Raw genomic sequence first — 18374 nt, 5'->3', positions numbered from 1 at the left:
AGCCGTATTTAATAATATAATTTTTTTCATATAAATTAAACCTAACCGACAATTAAAATATTTTGACAAAGAAAACGAAAAAGTAATTTACAGTTACGCCAAATGATATGGTATAAAAATATGTTCTATACAATTAATGTAAGTGTATACTAAACACTATTTCTTTTTATCTTAGTTTAATACCACATTTTTACTATTTGATATCTCTGTATATGCATAACAGTTAGAATGCTGTAATATTTTCTTAGTTTTTCTTTTCTCTTTTGTGGTTTTTATAAATTGTTAGTTTATTCAATTATATATTATTATCTATAATATTACCAATAATTTTTACATTTATGTCATCATTTTCAATAACTTGTTTTTATATTACCAACTATAATGTAATTGCCGATTGGCGTTGGTTATTTAATAAGTAAATAAATAAATAGTCATGAAAATTATAAAAAAAAAAATTGTTAGTATTTGAAAATGTCAATAAAATAGTTTTTTTTAAAAGTTTTTGCATTTTCACATTAATACTTTCTTACTGAGCAATCAATTGCTCATCAAAATAATTATCTGTATCAGTACTTGAATACTAATATCTTTTACAAGACTGTATATTATATCAAATATAGTTTTAAAAATGTGAGGTTATTAGATTTTGTCCAACGAACATTTTAATAAGCGGATCAACTCAAGATAATATTTGTTTTTTTTTTTTTTTGGTTAACGCAATACAATGGTATCATTATTTTCAATCGCGCAATAATATTATTGTATACTAAACCAATATTATGGTATCCCAGAGTTCTCAGTGAGTGTCCTATCCTATACAGTTATGTTTTGCATAATTTGTATGACGGCGTGCTATGTAGACAAAATAGGTACACAACTGCCGTCTGACATATTTTAAAATCGTCTAATATTGACGTAATGAAATTATGATTAAAAGTAAAACGTCATATTTTTCGTTTTAACATGTCACAAAATATGTTGTATTGTAGATTTTTGTTCACAAATTATCTTTAATTAATCTTGAAAGTCATTCAATCGTGTGACGTGTGTGATCCTCTACGGTTACTCCAGTAGGAGGAACCTAGCTAAAACTTTAAATTTTGGAGAATAGCAAAGTGACCAAGTGGACAGTTAACGAAATACAAAAACAAAATTGAAAAACGACGGTTAAGTAGAACCTCGGTTTATTAAAACAAACACAGCGAAAACCATGTAAGCTTCTTTCTATTATATACGCCTTGAAAATAACCACATTCAATAGACATTAAGAATTCCAAACTACGAATTCTATTTTACAGCTTACACTTTGCAATTTAAACGAACATGTACAGTTCAAAACCCATTAACCCTTAATGCAAGTTTAAACATTATATCCTTAGAGTGTTTCCAGTTATTATACTTTGACATTTGAAACTATGAGTACATTAGGGACTGGACGTATCATACAACCTTAGGAGATTTGGAATAAATATTAAAAAATAAAAATAATTATGTTCGTTAATAAAAGCAGAAAACCAACAAAGTACCCATAGCATGGTCGTTGATTAATCACTTGATTCACATCACTCACGATGACGTAAGCCAGAGTTTTATAATCATGTTTAGTTTGAGAAACTATCGTATTCTAAAAATAAAGACGAGATTTTCAAAATAATTCAGGAAAACTATAACGGTGATAATTAATAAAGCATTTATTAAATTTGCAGGTGCCTATTCAAAATTCAAACCATCAAACAGACAGCAAAAATATAATTAATTTATGAAAAATCAAAACTTTATAAAGCGCTAAAACACAAATTATTACTTTCGTAAACATAAATTGAATAAATATATTAAGTCTCTTAAGTTATTATTTTCTCAGTTAACGAAAATATGTATAAGCTATTTTACATTCACATGCACGCACATTTAAATTCTTTGACATAATCTTCTACTATTTCTTATTAAAAAATGTTAATTGAAATTCCAGTTTTTTAAAAGTTCCAATCCGTAGATCTATAAGAACTTTTTAACATTAATTCGACAAAAATAAACTCAACGAACAATCATACATTGCTAATCTGAAATCAAGTGATTAAAGTTAATTAGACGATACGTAACACGTGTTAAAAAATTATAAATCATAGTTTTGTTAATTTTCATCAAAGAAATATAACTCTAATTGTTCTGAATCAAATTGTTGTATGAAGAAAATAAAAAAATGAAAACTATATAAATTACAATAATAATTTCCTGAAGTTTATGTGTTTTAAAAAGTACTGTCAAAATATTATGACCAGTGCACTTGACCGTGATTTTGAAGAGGACAGTTGTACGATGATTTTAAAGCGGTGGGTGGCAATTACAGTGTTCAAAATAAAGAAAAACCGTATTTTTGCTATGCATAATATTGTACGTGCCACGTTGCTAATGACCAATAGGGGTACTACGTAAGAGTCAAGTACTGATAGGTCATTGAAAAAACGAATGGCCCTATACAATATTTCACTTCACCACGCCACTAATTATTACGAAGACCAATGCAATAGCTATCGATGATTCGTGTTTCGTTCAATTTTGAAGTGATAAATATTATAAATGTTGTCATCAATACGATTTATTTGATAATACCTAATACGATACTGCTATAGTATAGTATTATAGTTATTGTTATTGCGAAATAAAACAAAAATCGTTTGTTTAAAACGGTGCAGCAATGAGTATCGGATACCTATTCCGTCGTTTATTTAGACGATATTTAGAATGTAAATCAACTCGTCGTGGGCTGAAAATGAAAAGTTTCAATGTCCACTTTTTTCAAAAATCGTTTTTTTGCATTCATTTGTTTAAATTAAAATTTTGAATCTTTTTATTCAAAAATTTTGTTTTTACATGCAATACTTAGTGAGATGCAGAAAATGAAAAGGTTCTTTATCATGAAAAATTAATGAATCGTGATTATAGTTGTATAAGTTAGATAGAACTTTTTTTATTCTGATATCAGTTTACGGCAGTGTGAAAAGGTTCTATCGTCATGTTATTCAATGTTGGTTAGTACTAAAAGGTTTTATCAATAATACATGTCGATGATACAATAAAAACAAAAATTACAATAATATCGTACAATATTTTTTGTAGAAGTAGGTTGAATATAATTGTAAAAAAAAGTTCTATGTATATTATATAATTTAGTTGGAAGAATGAAAAGGTTCTATACAGAGAACTTTCGTATTCTTATAGACTTTTTTTCTAGTTTTTTAGTTTTTATAAAATGTTGGAATATCTTACACTTAATATTCACAATGTAACTGATAATAATTGTATTTATTTATTCAATAAAATTATGGTTAAGTTCGTAAGATAACCTGAAAAAAAGATATTGGGTATTAAAGGTAAAAATCGTTCAGCCGAACAATTGGATATTATTGTGACGTATTATAACCTTTTCCTTGGCAACTGAACAATTGGATATTGTGACGTAGAACCTTTTCATTCTCAACCCGCGTCGTCCAATGCGGTAATATACCTAACGACTATATTTTAAACACCGACTAATGAATGATAATAATAATAATAATATTGTACCGTTTCGAACAGGTGAGCGCGTACACGCTGGTGGCAATTAGCGTGGACAGGTACATTGCGATAATGTGGCCGCTGAAACCTAGGGCCAGCAGACATCACGCCAAATGCATAATAGCATTAGTCTGGACCGTGGCCGTGATTACAGCGTTTCCGATTCTCCTAGTTACGACATTGGAACAACCGTCGTATTGGCATCAGGTTATAATAATGTTATATCATAGTACCATTAAATGTATTTGTTCGTGGGTTGTTTTTTAAACATTTTTTTTTTAGGATTATTCTTCCAAAGGTATATCATAGCACTACATACATCAAGGACTTAGGACGCCCACCAATCAGAACCTAGGGAAAGGGGGGCAGTATCGTAAAAAAAAAAACTAAGAACACATAAAATTGCAGCTTTTATTAAATAACAGAAAATAATTGTACAACGTGGATAAACGATGCGCATACCTATGTAATATGTCTTGTGTATAATATTATCAGTGAAAATAGTTTATTATTTACAATTAAAAATAATTTCACATTCGTCTTGGGAGATGACATGTCACCTCCTTCAACCCCTGACGGGCGCCCTTGCTATATACGTAGGTACGTGTATTCGAATAAAACCAGAAGAATTTATTAGCTTTTCGGAGGGGTGAAAATGTTGACTAAATAAATTCTCGTATTAATACCAATTATTAATTGGTATATTATATATAAATATTATATATAGTATATATTATTATTATTTATCAAAATTTAAACAAATAATATTATAGACAACTGCACGGGTTTGAAAATAAAATCTCATCGATATATTTATTGTATATATTCTATATATACCAAAAGTGTACATATAAAATAAAGTTTAGAAATACATTGTGATAAGTTAAACAAGTATAATAACAACTCGGTTGAAAAATTGTGGGAAAAAAACAAAACTAAAAGTATGAGTTTTCCAAAAGTGATTTTATTGCGATAGTAAACTCTATACTTTTTGTTACAAATAACTTTTCACGCTACACACCTATCTATTAACCGGCGTATCTATATGGCAAAGATAGATTGTAAGTTTCTCTATGAAAGTTCTGTACAAGCGCGAGACAATAACAATAGTTTTTCGTATTAGTTTTTACATCAAACAAACACTTGATACTCTCCGAACAATACAATAACACCACGCTGTTATATTCAAGACAATATTATCATTGAAAATGTTTTTAAAAACGATTGATTTGTTTTGTATTTTTTCAAAGTATCAATAGTTTATAACATTATTGTAACAAAAGACTAATATTAAATAGGTACCTCTATTGTCTATACGCCACAAGATCTCAGTAAACACCTTCTACCGTGTTATGCGAGAAAACTTGTAAAAATGTGTTTTCCCTTAGCGGTTAACCGTATAATATTATACCGTTGTCGGTCTAATTTGCAATTATCGTAACTCTGGAACGGCGATTTTGAGATTATTACTTTTTCTTTTCAGAAAAAAAAACGCATTGTTTAAAACCATTTTCACCATGAAAAGACAGTTTCTCTCCTTTTAATCGGCCGTTACAGTTCCGACGAAATTAACTCAACTCCGCCCAAGGTAAACACTAAACCGTTGTATCTCCATAACTTTTGATAAAATATTATTTATCAAAATAATGTTACAATATTGTTTATTTATTGAATTATTGATATTAAAATATGACGTATAATAATTCCGTCTAGAATCTAGACCCTAGATAAAGAGCCAAAAAAAAAGTAATGATGTGTTTTTTCTTCTTCCTAAAAAGTAGTTATTATGGAGTTTCAATATTTTCAAATCAGGCCGATTATATCATATTAGATTACTTTCATTTATTCACTAAATTATTCTGTCCCGCGTGATGTTATGACTTATGATAAATGGTCCATTTACATCCATACTGATTCATTAATATACTATATCTATTCTATTGATCGATTTCTATCACTATCGTTATAGGAATGCGTGCATAAGATGTAAGCTCAAAAATTTTCAATTGAAAAATTTTAGTTTTAATGTATTTTTCTTAACTTAATTAATTTTTGAGGTATACTGAAATAAAAATACAACATTTTTAATAAAATATAAAAATGCACATTTATTACCGAGATAAATATTATTATTTATATATTTAATGATTTATATTTTGGTTAGGTTAGGTTAGGTTAGGCTATAATTATGTTCAATAGAATAATACCAAAATAATATTAAAATGGGTAATAAAAGTACATAGTTTTAGATATAATTATGGAGGTTAATTAATATACAATAACTATATAGTATCAAAAAATTTATTTGATAAGAAATTAATATGATAAATTATAAAATTTTCAACTTGTTGAAAATGTTCACAAAAAATGATGTTTATGAAAATTTACATCACTAGGAATGCGGATTCTATATTTGCAACGAGAAATGGCCAAGTGAGAATGTCCGGCATTACTATAATGTAGCGTTGTTGGTGCTTCAGTATTGCATACCATTCGCCGTCCTGCTATTTACATATGTCAACATTGGGGTGGTGGTGTGGGGCAAAAGGACTCCGGGTGAGGCGCAGAACTCCAGAGACGTTAGGATGGCCAAGTCGAAGAGAAAAGTAACGCTTTCCGACAAGTTGCGACCTTTCGAAACCTGTCACATTTTGTTTTCGAATTTTGCAGATGATAAAAATGATGGTTACTGTGGTCATAGCGTTCACGGTCTGTTGGCTGCCGTATAATATCCTTCTGGTGAGTGTACTTTATATTCGTTACGCGTTTTGACTTAAAAATCAAAATATATAAATAACACTATTATTACGAAATAAAACTAACAAAATTATATAACTTTATCAATCACTAACAGCTATACACGTGTTACTGATTTTATACACAACATTGAATTTAAGTACCTACCATTCGATTAACGTATTATCATCTGAGAAATAATAAACACGCTTGACAGTTTTTTTTTTTAATTTATAATCAATCAATAATTACTCATTCGAAAGCCTTAATGTTTTCAACATTGTGACAAGCACATTATCATAATATTCTCGTTAATATTTAATTTTATAAAAAAATAATTGAATTTTATTATGATAGTAATTGAAAAATAATTATTTTTATAACTATTATAATATAATCATATTCTTAATACTATACCCGTTTTGGGCCAAGGATTATAAAATATGTGCCACCATCGATATCATATTATAATATATTAATATTTCACAACGTTTTCCCCCAAAAATCTCACACGACAATATTATCAATGTATTTTAGCTTTTTTTTTTTTTATTAGTTAACCCGCGGCAACATAGGCCATTGGGTGGTTTTTTAAACTGTGAGAGAGAGAACAAAATAGTTCCAACTTCTTACACGACAGGACAAGCGATGAGTTCTCAAATGAAAACATTTTATTTTTGTATTTTATTTCTCTACTAATTAAACTAGATATTCAAATATTCAATGAATTTAAAACACACCCCAAAAATTATGTCAAATTTCGGAGAAGTAAAATTTAAAAAACAAAATGAAAACAATGTGAATAAAAAATGAAACAAAAAAGTTTGTACCTATTTGTAATAGGTAATGTAAACATTTGATATTCATATAATAATATTCTATTACACTGAACAACTAAATACCTGAACAAAAACATTGTCAACAAATAAACATTGGTTAAACAAAAATGTACTTTTTGAACACTATGTCATATTCTTAAATATATTGAATACATTTTGAACGAACTTCCCGTGCACATTATTCTCTTGTAAAAACTAAAAAACAGTGAAAATGTAAATGTAATATTATATTTTGAGTGTGTTTGATTTACCCAGTAAAAACGTTCTTTAATATTATATTTTATTAAAATTTTATCAACGCATACCCGATATTAATACAAAACGTTGGATGCATTTTTCGCTCAGATTTAAATTCTAAAGAAACATTCCCGGCTTTTTATATATTAGATTATTACAAATTATAAAAACATTCTCTCTGTGAATTATTAAAATCATTCTACAAAACTGTGGTTGACATTTTTATTTTAATACGATTCAAAAATGTATTAATCTTTTATTTCATATTTTTTTTACGATTGAAAAAAAGTATATTTGATATCAATTAAACTGTACAAAAACAATTTACCAAATATCATGTATACAATTATTAACAAATTGTCTGTGATTAATTTCGTTCTTTTTTCGAGAAATACCCTATTAGTTTATTTATTCAAAATATAAACATTTGTTTGTTTCAACATTAATTTAAATAACACTATGTAAAAAGTGTATTTAATAACCATAAAAACAACGAGTATTGACTAAAGCTTTGTAATATGAAATCGTTTAAGGTATCAAACAAACATAGGTGCATGATGTTATTACTGTTAACAAAATCAATAGGCAGTAGGCACCTATTATATTATTATTTAATAAACTTTTTTCGGAAAAAAATATATAATTGAAAATATCAACACAATGAAAATATTAATAGCATGTCACACAATATAATGCTGTTTTTATTTTTTATCTAAACATTATGAATTAATTTGACGTCAATTAATTAAACTTAAAATGTCATATTTTATATGGAATATATCATTACATTACTGTGAGAAACCCCTCTATTCGGATGCATCACATAAATTAAATTTTAAACCAGGATTGTACCTATCGACTATAATATACTAAAGAGTATTTCATTTAAATGTTCAAAACAAGCTCGATCGGGATATGACGTTGCAGTAAATAATATAATATTATGTTAGGTACTATATTGTTTAATAATTGTATGTAATTATATGTTACCATCTGAACATCGCCTGAACAACTGTGACAAAAAAAAAATTAAGGTTTAGAATTGATTAACTTCTACGATTTAACTATAACAACAAGAATGAAAAAGTAAATTAAGTGCAAAACATGGTATCTATATAAATTTTTATCAAATCTATGAATGAACAGTACAAAACACAGTTAACACATTTTGAAGATTTTTATAAACTAAGAAATGATAAAACAATAATAACATAGGTAACGCTATTAATAGCTGTAATCTAACAGTCGGTTCGGTCATATGTTTACTATTGTCTATTGTCTATTCTCTCGGAGAGCAAATATGACTAATGGTGTATGGTAGACAATGGTGTACTATGCATAGTCGATGAGTTCTAATATTCACATGTGAATACGACAAATTTTGTTTACGGTTGTGCTTAATGATATGTGTATTGCATTTGAGGGAGTTAAATAAAAAACTAACAAACAAATTAGAACAATAGACATCTAGCGGCATATTATGACTAATATCCAATTAAAAAATATTAGCAGAAATAATACAACGCATAATGTGTAGCAAGGGTCTTTTGCACTGGAAGTCCCAACAAGATTAAACTACAAATATGAGTGTAGAAAAATTATCAAATAAGGCGGATGAGATCAAAACCTTAACTATAATAACACGGTAAAAGTAATTCTGCGGAGGATGTAATGAACAAAATAAAACGAAGAAATTTAACGAAACGCTACGAGTACAATATTAATTGCTTAAATAATTAAGGATACATATCGCATAGTGAGGTAAATTTTTTCTCGAAGGTTGTGAAATTATAGTTGTGTGATTTAAAATATTTACGAGAAAGTTCAAAAGAAGATTAACGTGGCGGAAAAAAGGATTATTGAAGTACCTAGGTAACGAGATTATTGTTGGAATGAGCTTAATAACAGTGTAAAAAAATCAGTATCGATGGCAATTAGAGGACGACTGTAGTAAGTTTAAGAACCAACGAAACGCATTTACATTCAACTACAATCTAAGAAAATTAAATAAATTTTTTGCGAGTTTTCCGATGAAAAACATAGGCCTCGGCAGTCCGAAAACATAATAATATCGTAAACGAATAAGGCACTGTTATTATTATTATTTCTATAAGGTCTTTTGAGTTATATAATTTTCTTAATCAATTAAATTCTGTTACACGCTTTGAAATGTAAAGGTTTCATTGTAAATTTAAATAAATTGCTTATAATTATTAATTATATATTTTTATTTACAGTATTTCAGTTGACGAAGGTGAATAAGTACATTTTTTTTAAAATTAATCGTGCCTATAACTCAATGGTTAAAAAAAAATTGTTTATAATATTAACATGGCTATAAAAAATTCAAATAGATAAACGGCGACAAATGTATTACTATTCTTTAATTATATTTTATATTATTATTTAATTATTAAATGTCTATATAAATTCATATACTGAGACGCTTATAATATGAATCATAAGAAATGTATTAATTAGAACAAAAATGACAATTTTAAATGGCTGGAATTCATCATTTCTAACTGAGAAGAAAATATCGTGTTGAAATATTATTATTTATTCCTTTTCCAACAGTTGTTTTTATAAAAAATTTTTGTATCTCTGTTCATTGTTGGTCATTATAAACGAGAACATTTCTGATAGGTAATCATGTTCTTAAACTTGTAACTACATAAAAAAAACATCAAACTGGGGACCTAATTATACTTTTCTGGTTATTATTTAACTACAAAAACCAAACATGACTATTTTCGCAGATTAAAAATTCACAGAAATCCTTTTTCATTAAAAATGTTATTTGTTGATAACCTCTAATTATTGCATACAGGACAATGTTTACAATGCACAATCGTGTACAATTCGTGGGTTCTAAATTGAAACCTTTCAATCGAATAGAATATTATAAAAATCCTATCCACCCGATAAACTTGTTATTTAACTTTGGGTTCACTAACAGATTCTCTCCGCATCTTCCGGGGAAGTATGTCATCGTAATTATGGGATCGCCCATTTCATTTCCGGCAACGACTGCAAAGTCAACTCACGAAGTCTGATAGTCATATACAGATCGTTTTGCGAGCATCAAGTGCAGAACCAACTTTAGGCACGTTCCGGCTATATTTATTTATTTTTGAATAGGTAACTTTTTAAAAATATAGTTCGAACTTCGAGCTCGTGTGAATGTCTAACGAATTGCAATGCGTTTGGGAAATTTAGCATAATGTGTTTGATCGAATGGTTTTAAAATATTCCAATGTGTTTAGGTGTTCTTTTAGACTCTGAGCGGAGGGAGGAAGCTAGTGGTTTTACAATGGTGTTTATTTATTTATTTTTATTTTTATTCTGTATACAAAATTTCTACTAGAAGGAGTGCTTCGATTTCAACATATATGTATAGTACCTTAATCTTTTAGCAAATTAGATGAAGGTAGTACTTTAGAGAGGTAATTTTTCGATTTTCTCGATATTTATTTAATGCCACGAGAAAAACCAACGACAAATCAGGAAAAACCTCTGAAAATGGGATATTAATTTCTAACGTTTTGTTCATCACCACAGAAACGAATAAAAAATAATAATATCATAATATTAATTCAACTTACAGACTATAATAAATAATAACAATATGATATATCCAGACTGACAAACCGTTTCCGCTCAGAACCGTTTTTCTTATACAATGATATTGAATTCAAGTTTAATACAATCCATTATACATTGACCCACTTGTAACCTACTGTACAGCAAAGCAACATCCACTTAACCGTTTTTTTTAAATGCTGTAATAATGCGTTTAGGTAACATTTGGTCAATGCATTTTTCCTCTCATTCTAGCAGACATGAAACTGCCAGATAATTAATACATTGTTTTTAAGTACATCGAAAACAAAAAAATTAGATAATCTAATTGTTAGGTTCACTAGATAATCATAATTTTCAATCGAAATACATATAGTTTATTCCGTTATTTTGTTACGAAATTATACAAAATGTTGTTACTGTTAAGTTCAATATTTTTCGTCTCATTATTATACGTTTAATAACTATAATAACACTTCATGACTTCATGTTTTCAATAAATTATCGTACATAACTAATTGCTGTTAATTTACTTATAAATATTGTACAACCATAAAATATGATAAATACATAAATATTACCTCTTTAGGTAGTCAATATTTCCGATTAATAAATAAAATTTGTTTTTGATAAGAAGTATAGCTAAAGTATTTTTTTTATTCGTTATTATTTAAAGGAAATATATGATATATAGCAAACGTATTGATTTTCCAATGATGTGTGATTTTAGTTACCTATTTATTTTTGTGTGTGAAGAAACTTTTTATAGTAGAAAAAATGCATCAAGATTAATTTTTGACTTTAAAATCTTTTCTGACAACAAAGTAAATATAGATAGTTAGATATTTCGATGGTCAAAAGTAAAAAAAAAAATTTTAAAAAAAGATTCACACAGAACTTTTCTTAACAATTATTGAGAATAAAAAAAAATTATGGATAACACGGACTTTTCAGCAAACCCGCCTTTTGGCGTAATCGATTTTGTTATGCGTAGTTATTTCATTTGCAAAAATAAACAAACTATAGATGCTTGACAGTTTAAAAAATTTTAATATTATTAGTAGAGCTTTTTGTGTTAAATTTTTTCTTACGAATAACGATAAAAACAATGAATTGATGTTTAGTCAAGTAGATTGACAATTTAGTATACAAGGTACCTCATAAGTTAACACTGAAATAAAACAATTTTGCATGTGATTTTGTCGTATAACAAAAACTCGAAGTTTAATCAGAAATCGTCCTCGTCGTAAATCATAAGATATCAACAAAACAACACAGTTCACACAATATTTTACGTGAATATAGATAGGCATATGACGTGTAACCAATGAATTGCAAATACCTAACAGCACCGTGATGATAAATGGTGAACGAGGGTAATTTATGGCGACAAATATAAAAAATCGAACTGTTCGCTGTCGACGCGTAAAAACTCACGAAACTTTATATCATTGTGCCTATTTACCGAAACTTCGAAAAACCCTGCTTCATTTTCGCGGCTTAAGAACATAATATTGCGTGTGGGTTTTTTCTTAGTTTATTTAATAACATATCATCGATATAATAAAACAATATCGACCAGAATAAACAATAACACAGTCGATGATGTGCACAGCCTTCACGTCATACGATATGTTGGCCACGTTTTGGCGACTTTCCACGACGGCCGTCATCCCCGTGCGCCTTGTTCGTGGCCTGGGGTCTATACTCCGAGCCGATACACGCCGAGTTGATGGTTCAGTGGGCGCATGTAAACTCCGCCACGAGTACCTTTTTTTAGTGTAAACTCCGCCAGAAAAAAACACAGGTAAAATTGGGTACATGTAAACTCCGCCAGAAAAAAAAACACAGGTAAAATTAGGTTCGTGTAAGCTCCGCCATTGAAGAAAATTAAGTAGCACTATAAAATGAATATAATATATTATTAAAAAAAATTCATAATTTTAATAATCGTTCACATTTAAATATAACTGTTACGTAAATAATAAATAAAATATGTCAAAATCAAGCCAAAATATATATAAAAATTACTAACCTCACAGCTAAGAGTATACAATTGATATAATATAGGTAATATATTATATTCATTCATTTTTGTTAGTGCACCTCCATTTTATTTCACCAGACGCGTATTTTATATTTTTATTATACTTATAATTTTTAAATACAACCAATAAATTGCCTCGTTGACCAGTAATTAATTTTATATTATTACTTTCTTGCGACATATTTTGTTCAGACATATACAAATATCGAAAGTATCGAAAATTACAAAAAATTCGTTCGGAAATATACACGGAGACACGCAGACTACGAATGATTATGTTCGTCAAAGTATACGTACATCTCACCTACTGCCGATATCATCATTGAAAATCCTGATTTCAGATAATATGAAGATAAAATTATTAATAATTATTAATGAATCGATCTAACCTTGACAATATTTTATCAATTTTGACGTATATCATCGCAATAGATGTCAACGTATTTAATGTGAGAAGGCACGTGGCAATGTGAGCTCTGACCAGGTAAGAAAATAAAACCTGCGGAGTTTACCATGGACCTATTATTACCTTTTTATCTTGACCGGTATTCTGGCGGAGTTTACAATCGCCCGGTACAGTGACCGGTGACAGCGGTGACCGCGAAGTGCAGTGTTCCACGATGTTCCGCCGATCGGTTACGGGAATTAGGGTCGTGATAGCTGCGTGACAATCCTGGGGGCCGATGTGACTACACGCCGGACACGTAGAACCGGAACTCAAAAAGGCCACGTTGTGGCAGTGCCGATTAGTTCCGTCGGCTGCCAGTTCGCGACGGGCCGACCGTCGGCCACGACCGCCGCGGTGTTATCGCACAGCGACTCGTCCAGCAGACGGGCGAACTTCACGACCGCGGTCGGTCGGCCGATGACGTGAACAGCGGTTTCGCCGATCAACGGGTACAGCCGCCTGTTACTACATCCGCGACACTCTCCACGTCGTGCAACGGACGGCCACCGTGGGCCGTCACGGAATCAAAGGTGGCGTTCGCGACCAGTAAACGAACATCTGGTCGGTTCGTCGTCGTAGACGCCGGACAAGGCGCATAGGACGGCCGTCAGACGATCCACAAACGACGATGCGGTCGCCGTGATGGGACACTGCTCGCTGGGAGATCCACGGCCAAGGCAGATCTGACGCGAAGATACAAGCTGCATTGCAACAGCCGGACTCGACAGCTGCTAAGGCCATCGTTTTGTCGTCGACACTACTATGCGTCCAATCGCACATCTCCGGTTTGGGTGTAACGAATCTTGCACGGCGACACGTCATTTTGAACATATTTATGTTATGTAATATAATATTACCCCGTGGCAGCTAAATAAACACAATAATATGTGCTGCGTAGCTAGAACCGATTCGTTCCGTCGGCTGCCGGTTCGCGACGGGCCGACCGTCGGCCACGACCGCCGGACAGCGACTCGTCCAGCAGACAGGCGAACTTCGCGACCGCGATCGGTCGGCCGATGACGTGAACAGCGGTTTCGCCGATCAACGGGTACAGCCGCCTGTTACTACATCCGCGACACTCTCCACGTCGTGCAACGGCCGGCCACCGTGGGCCGTCACGGAATCAAAGGTGGCGTTCGCGACCAGTAAACGAACGTCTGTCGGTTCGTTCGCCGTCAGACGACCCACAAACGACGATGCGGTCGCCGTGACCGGACACTGCTCGCTGGGAGATCCACGGCCAAGGCAGATCTGACGCGAAGATGCAAGCTGCATTGCAACAGCCGGACTCGACAGCTGCTAAGGCCATCGTCTTGTCGTCGACACTACTATGCGTCCAATCGCACATCTCCGGTTCGGGTGTAACGAATCTTGCGCGGCGACACGTCATTTTGAACATATTTATGTTATATAATATAATATTACCTCGTGGCAGCTAAATAAACACAATAATATGTGCTAGCTCAGAACAGTAGGTAGTGTGATGTATAAACTGAATGCGGCTCGTTTGCAACAAAATAATCTTGTCCATGTTGGTGGTGTTTACGAGGAAATATAATAGCAGGTGTTTTAAATTATTATAAATCGAAATAATCGAATAATATTTAATTACGAGAGCGTGTGAGCCCACGATTACATTATCCGGGGAAGTAAAACTTCTTTCATAAGTATTGGGGTCCGTGAAATTATAAGTGAATTATCGAGAGAGTGATAAAATGAATATAATACAAATAAACGTGCACGCCGCCGCCGCCATGCATAATACTTGCAGAATAAATAAATAAACAAACGAGTCGTTTCATTTTTCCTGTAGTTTCATTTGTCGTTACAATTTTTTTTCCACCCACACCTCAAGAAAGAAGAATTACTTCAAAATTCAAAACACATTAGTACATTACACTATGACAGATTGTTGATAACTGTTTTAATATTTAATAAATAATCTAGAGGAATATAATATAAAAAATTCGTTTTTTTTATCGAAGATCAAACGTTAAAGTGTATTGACTCATAAATCAAAAATAGAACAATGCACATTGATTGTACCAAGCGTATATTTTACCGTTAATCTTTTTTTTATTTTCGTATTATGACGTAGAACAAATCAAATTCAACAATATTATAAGCAATTTATTATTCCCTATAAGAACGAATATCATTTCGTAAGACGTTTTAGGAATGTAATACCCCTATCGTAACAAACTAAAGAAAGTAAATTCTAAATACTTGGAACAATGTGAGTTTATCAATTTTACAAGGTATTTCCGTGACAATAGACAATAAATTAAGATGTTTTACAACTATATATATAACAACTTAAAGTTTTTGAATAGTTTTGGAAGAATTATATAAAACGTTCACAGCGAGATTAACGATGCACTGCAGAGTTAGGTAATCATTCTTTATTTAGTGTTGAAACTTTTGATTCAATTCGTTTCTTTAGATACTTATTGTAACAAATTATTACGATGAATCACAATAATTCAGTTTGTCTAATATTTACTTAGGTATTAAATAATTTACATAAGTGTAAATTTATTTACAATGGATTTATGTTGTTGCGTATTAATAAGGCCTTTGTTTGAAAAAATCTGTTTGTTTTCTCATATCCCATTGCCTTTCTTTAGTGCTTCATCTTATAACACATATTTTATACTATGATTTCGTTCACACGTAAAACTATTAAAACTTAAGAGTACAATAGTAAAATTATAATTAACGGTTTGATCAAAAAAAGTTCCACAAATTTTGAATAACGTTAAATATTATTTGCTCACAATTATATGTTCATCATGCAGTTTGAGTTTCGTAGACCTGGCGGCTGGCAACATTGTTGTAGCCAAGGGGAGGGGGTTTGTGTGTTTAACTCCCCCCCCCCAGCATCACCATTGACATTTTTCAATGGTGAACACTTATTCTGACAATACAGTTCACTACTTAGGTATACACCGTGGTGTTTCGCGACGTGCAACTGTAGAACTATAGTGAACTGTATTGTCACAACATTTTCACCATGCTCCGAGTGCGCAAAAAAAATTTTTTCAACAATAATATTATTCAATATTAAAGACAACAACGATGTTTTCATTAAGATTGATAATTATTGCGTCTCTAAAATATTTGGCCAAGGTTGTTTCAGACGTCGAAACATAATATTAAAATATTATGTATAATGCGTTTATAATTTTATTTATTTATTTGTTTTTCGAGCACAGCTGTAGACTAGTCTACTGGAAAAATGATTTGAATTTTACAAATTTCCTGTCTACAGATTACCAGATTGCACTACTTTTAAATGATTTATTTGATTGAACGCCAATAATTGTAAATTAATTATAATATTAATTTAGAGAATTTATTAAAAAAAATAAAGAAAAAAGCATATTTGGTTTAAGTATGAGCCACGTATTATCAAACCATCATAATAATAATATAGGTAATCTCGTGTTTAAAAACAATACCTATTAAATAAACTTACCGAGTCTCGTTTAACAGCGTTTTATATACATAACGATCCATAAAGGGGCCTCGCTATTGCCGCAAATTATAGCTCAAACACCTCAAGTTTTGACCAAATTAAAGTTAGTTTACGTTGTCCGATTTTGAGACAGAAAAAAATTGAACTCGACAGAATTATTAGATATCTTGAACCGGACACTTTGTAAAAATTTATCCTTATATTATTGTGAACTGTAATCAAAAACTTGAAAATATTTATTTTTTTCGAATAATAATTAAAATTATAATTATAATTAAAAACGGAAGATGTTTGGTTCGATCTACAGACACTTTTTTTGCGAAATTCAAATATTTTTCAGAATCAAAATCAGATAACGTTAACTAACTTTAATTTCGTCAAAACATTAAGTAAGTTTTAGTAAAATTCGTCTAGTGAATTTTAAATTGTTATCGAGTTATTGACATGTGCATAAGCGTACCCGCATTGAATTATTACTCACACTAGCTAAGACGTTCGTGTATTTTCGCAATTAGCTCGCAAACTATTGCTGAAGATTTTGAGTCGTTACTCCAAAGTGGGTGGGCCAACTTCATGGACGTCGTGCTAAGACAAAATAGAATGACTCCAGTCAATACGATTCAACGATTGTATCTAGAAACAGCAAAATATAATTTTTTAACAGTAAATCAATCCTTAGAAAAGCGCTTACACAAAAAATGTATCAAAACTTATGCTGATATATTATATAATTTTGCATCTAGAATTGGTTGAACACTTTTTATTTAAACTTTTTTGAGTTAAATGAACTGATACTAAAATAAATATCGGAGTAGACTAAGCAAAAAATTGATCACTCAGTAATAATATGGATTTACCGGATTATTGCTTAGACACTTTTGGACAATAGCATTGTCTTAGCCTATAATCATACAACATTGTTTGTATGTACAAAAACCTGTAACTCCAGTTTTATCAATAAAATAATTTTAAATTCACTATAATTTGATTGATTATTAACCAGCACTCAGCACGTGCGATCAAAGTTTAAAGTATAATAATAACGATAAGGATAAACAATGACGACCATCAGACCATATTCTCAACAATATCAGTTTATTATATTATCACAAAATAATTTACCAAATCATCATCATTTAATTTATAAAATATGGCTTAAGTTTATGTCACGTCAATACCCTTTTTCTCCAAATGAACATAAGCCAAGACACGGTAGCTCCATTATTTTTCATGTGATATACCGAGTGTTTACTTACAAAACATCAAATATATTGGACTTAGGTACCGCAAATTTTCTTATTTTAAATTGCATTTTAAGATGGATTTTAATCGGAAATACGCTATTTTTACATAGAAAATAGGTACCTATATATAACCATTAATATTATCTGTAGAAACAAAAATCTCGTTTTTTACGAAAAATATGGAGTTATCCTGTAGCACGGCAGAAAG

The 18374-nt window shown here is 30.6% G+C and overlaps 1 protein-coding gene across 4 annotated transcripts in view; it reads left to right on the top strand.

Moving 5' to 3' along the window:
• Positions 1–18374, top strand: part of LOC132952368 (RYamide receptor-like) — a 121555-nt gene that overhangs the window by 98331 nt on the left and 4850 nt on the right. For all 4 annotated transcript variants that reach the window (XM_061024651.1, XM_061024652.1, XM_061024653.1 and 1 more), the window contains 3 exons: positions 3577–3762; positions 5952–6161; positions 6226–6294. In XM_061024651.1, coding sequence (XP_060880634.1) covers positions 3577–3762; positions 5952–6161; positions 6226–6294 — 465 coding nt within the window. The remainder of the gene's footprint in view (positions 1–3576; positions 3763–5951; positions 6162–6225; positions 6295–18374) is intronic.

Source organism: Metopolophium dirhodum, chromosome 9 (assembly GCF_019925205.1).
Source record: "Metopolophium dirhodum isolate CAU chromosome 9, ASM1992520v1, whole genome shotgun sequence".
NCBI lineage: Eukaryota > Metazoa > Arthropoda > Insecta > Hemiptera > Aphididae > Metopolophium > Metopolophium dirhodum.
Note: the sequence above shows the minus strand (reverse complement) of the source record. Positions and strands in the feature narration are given on the sequence as shown.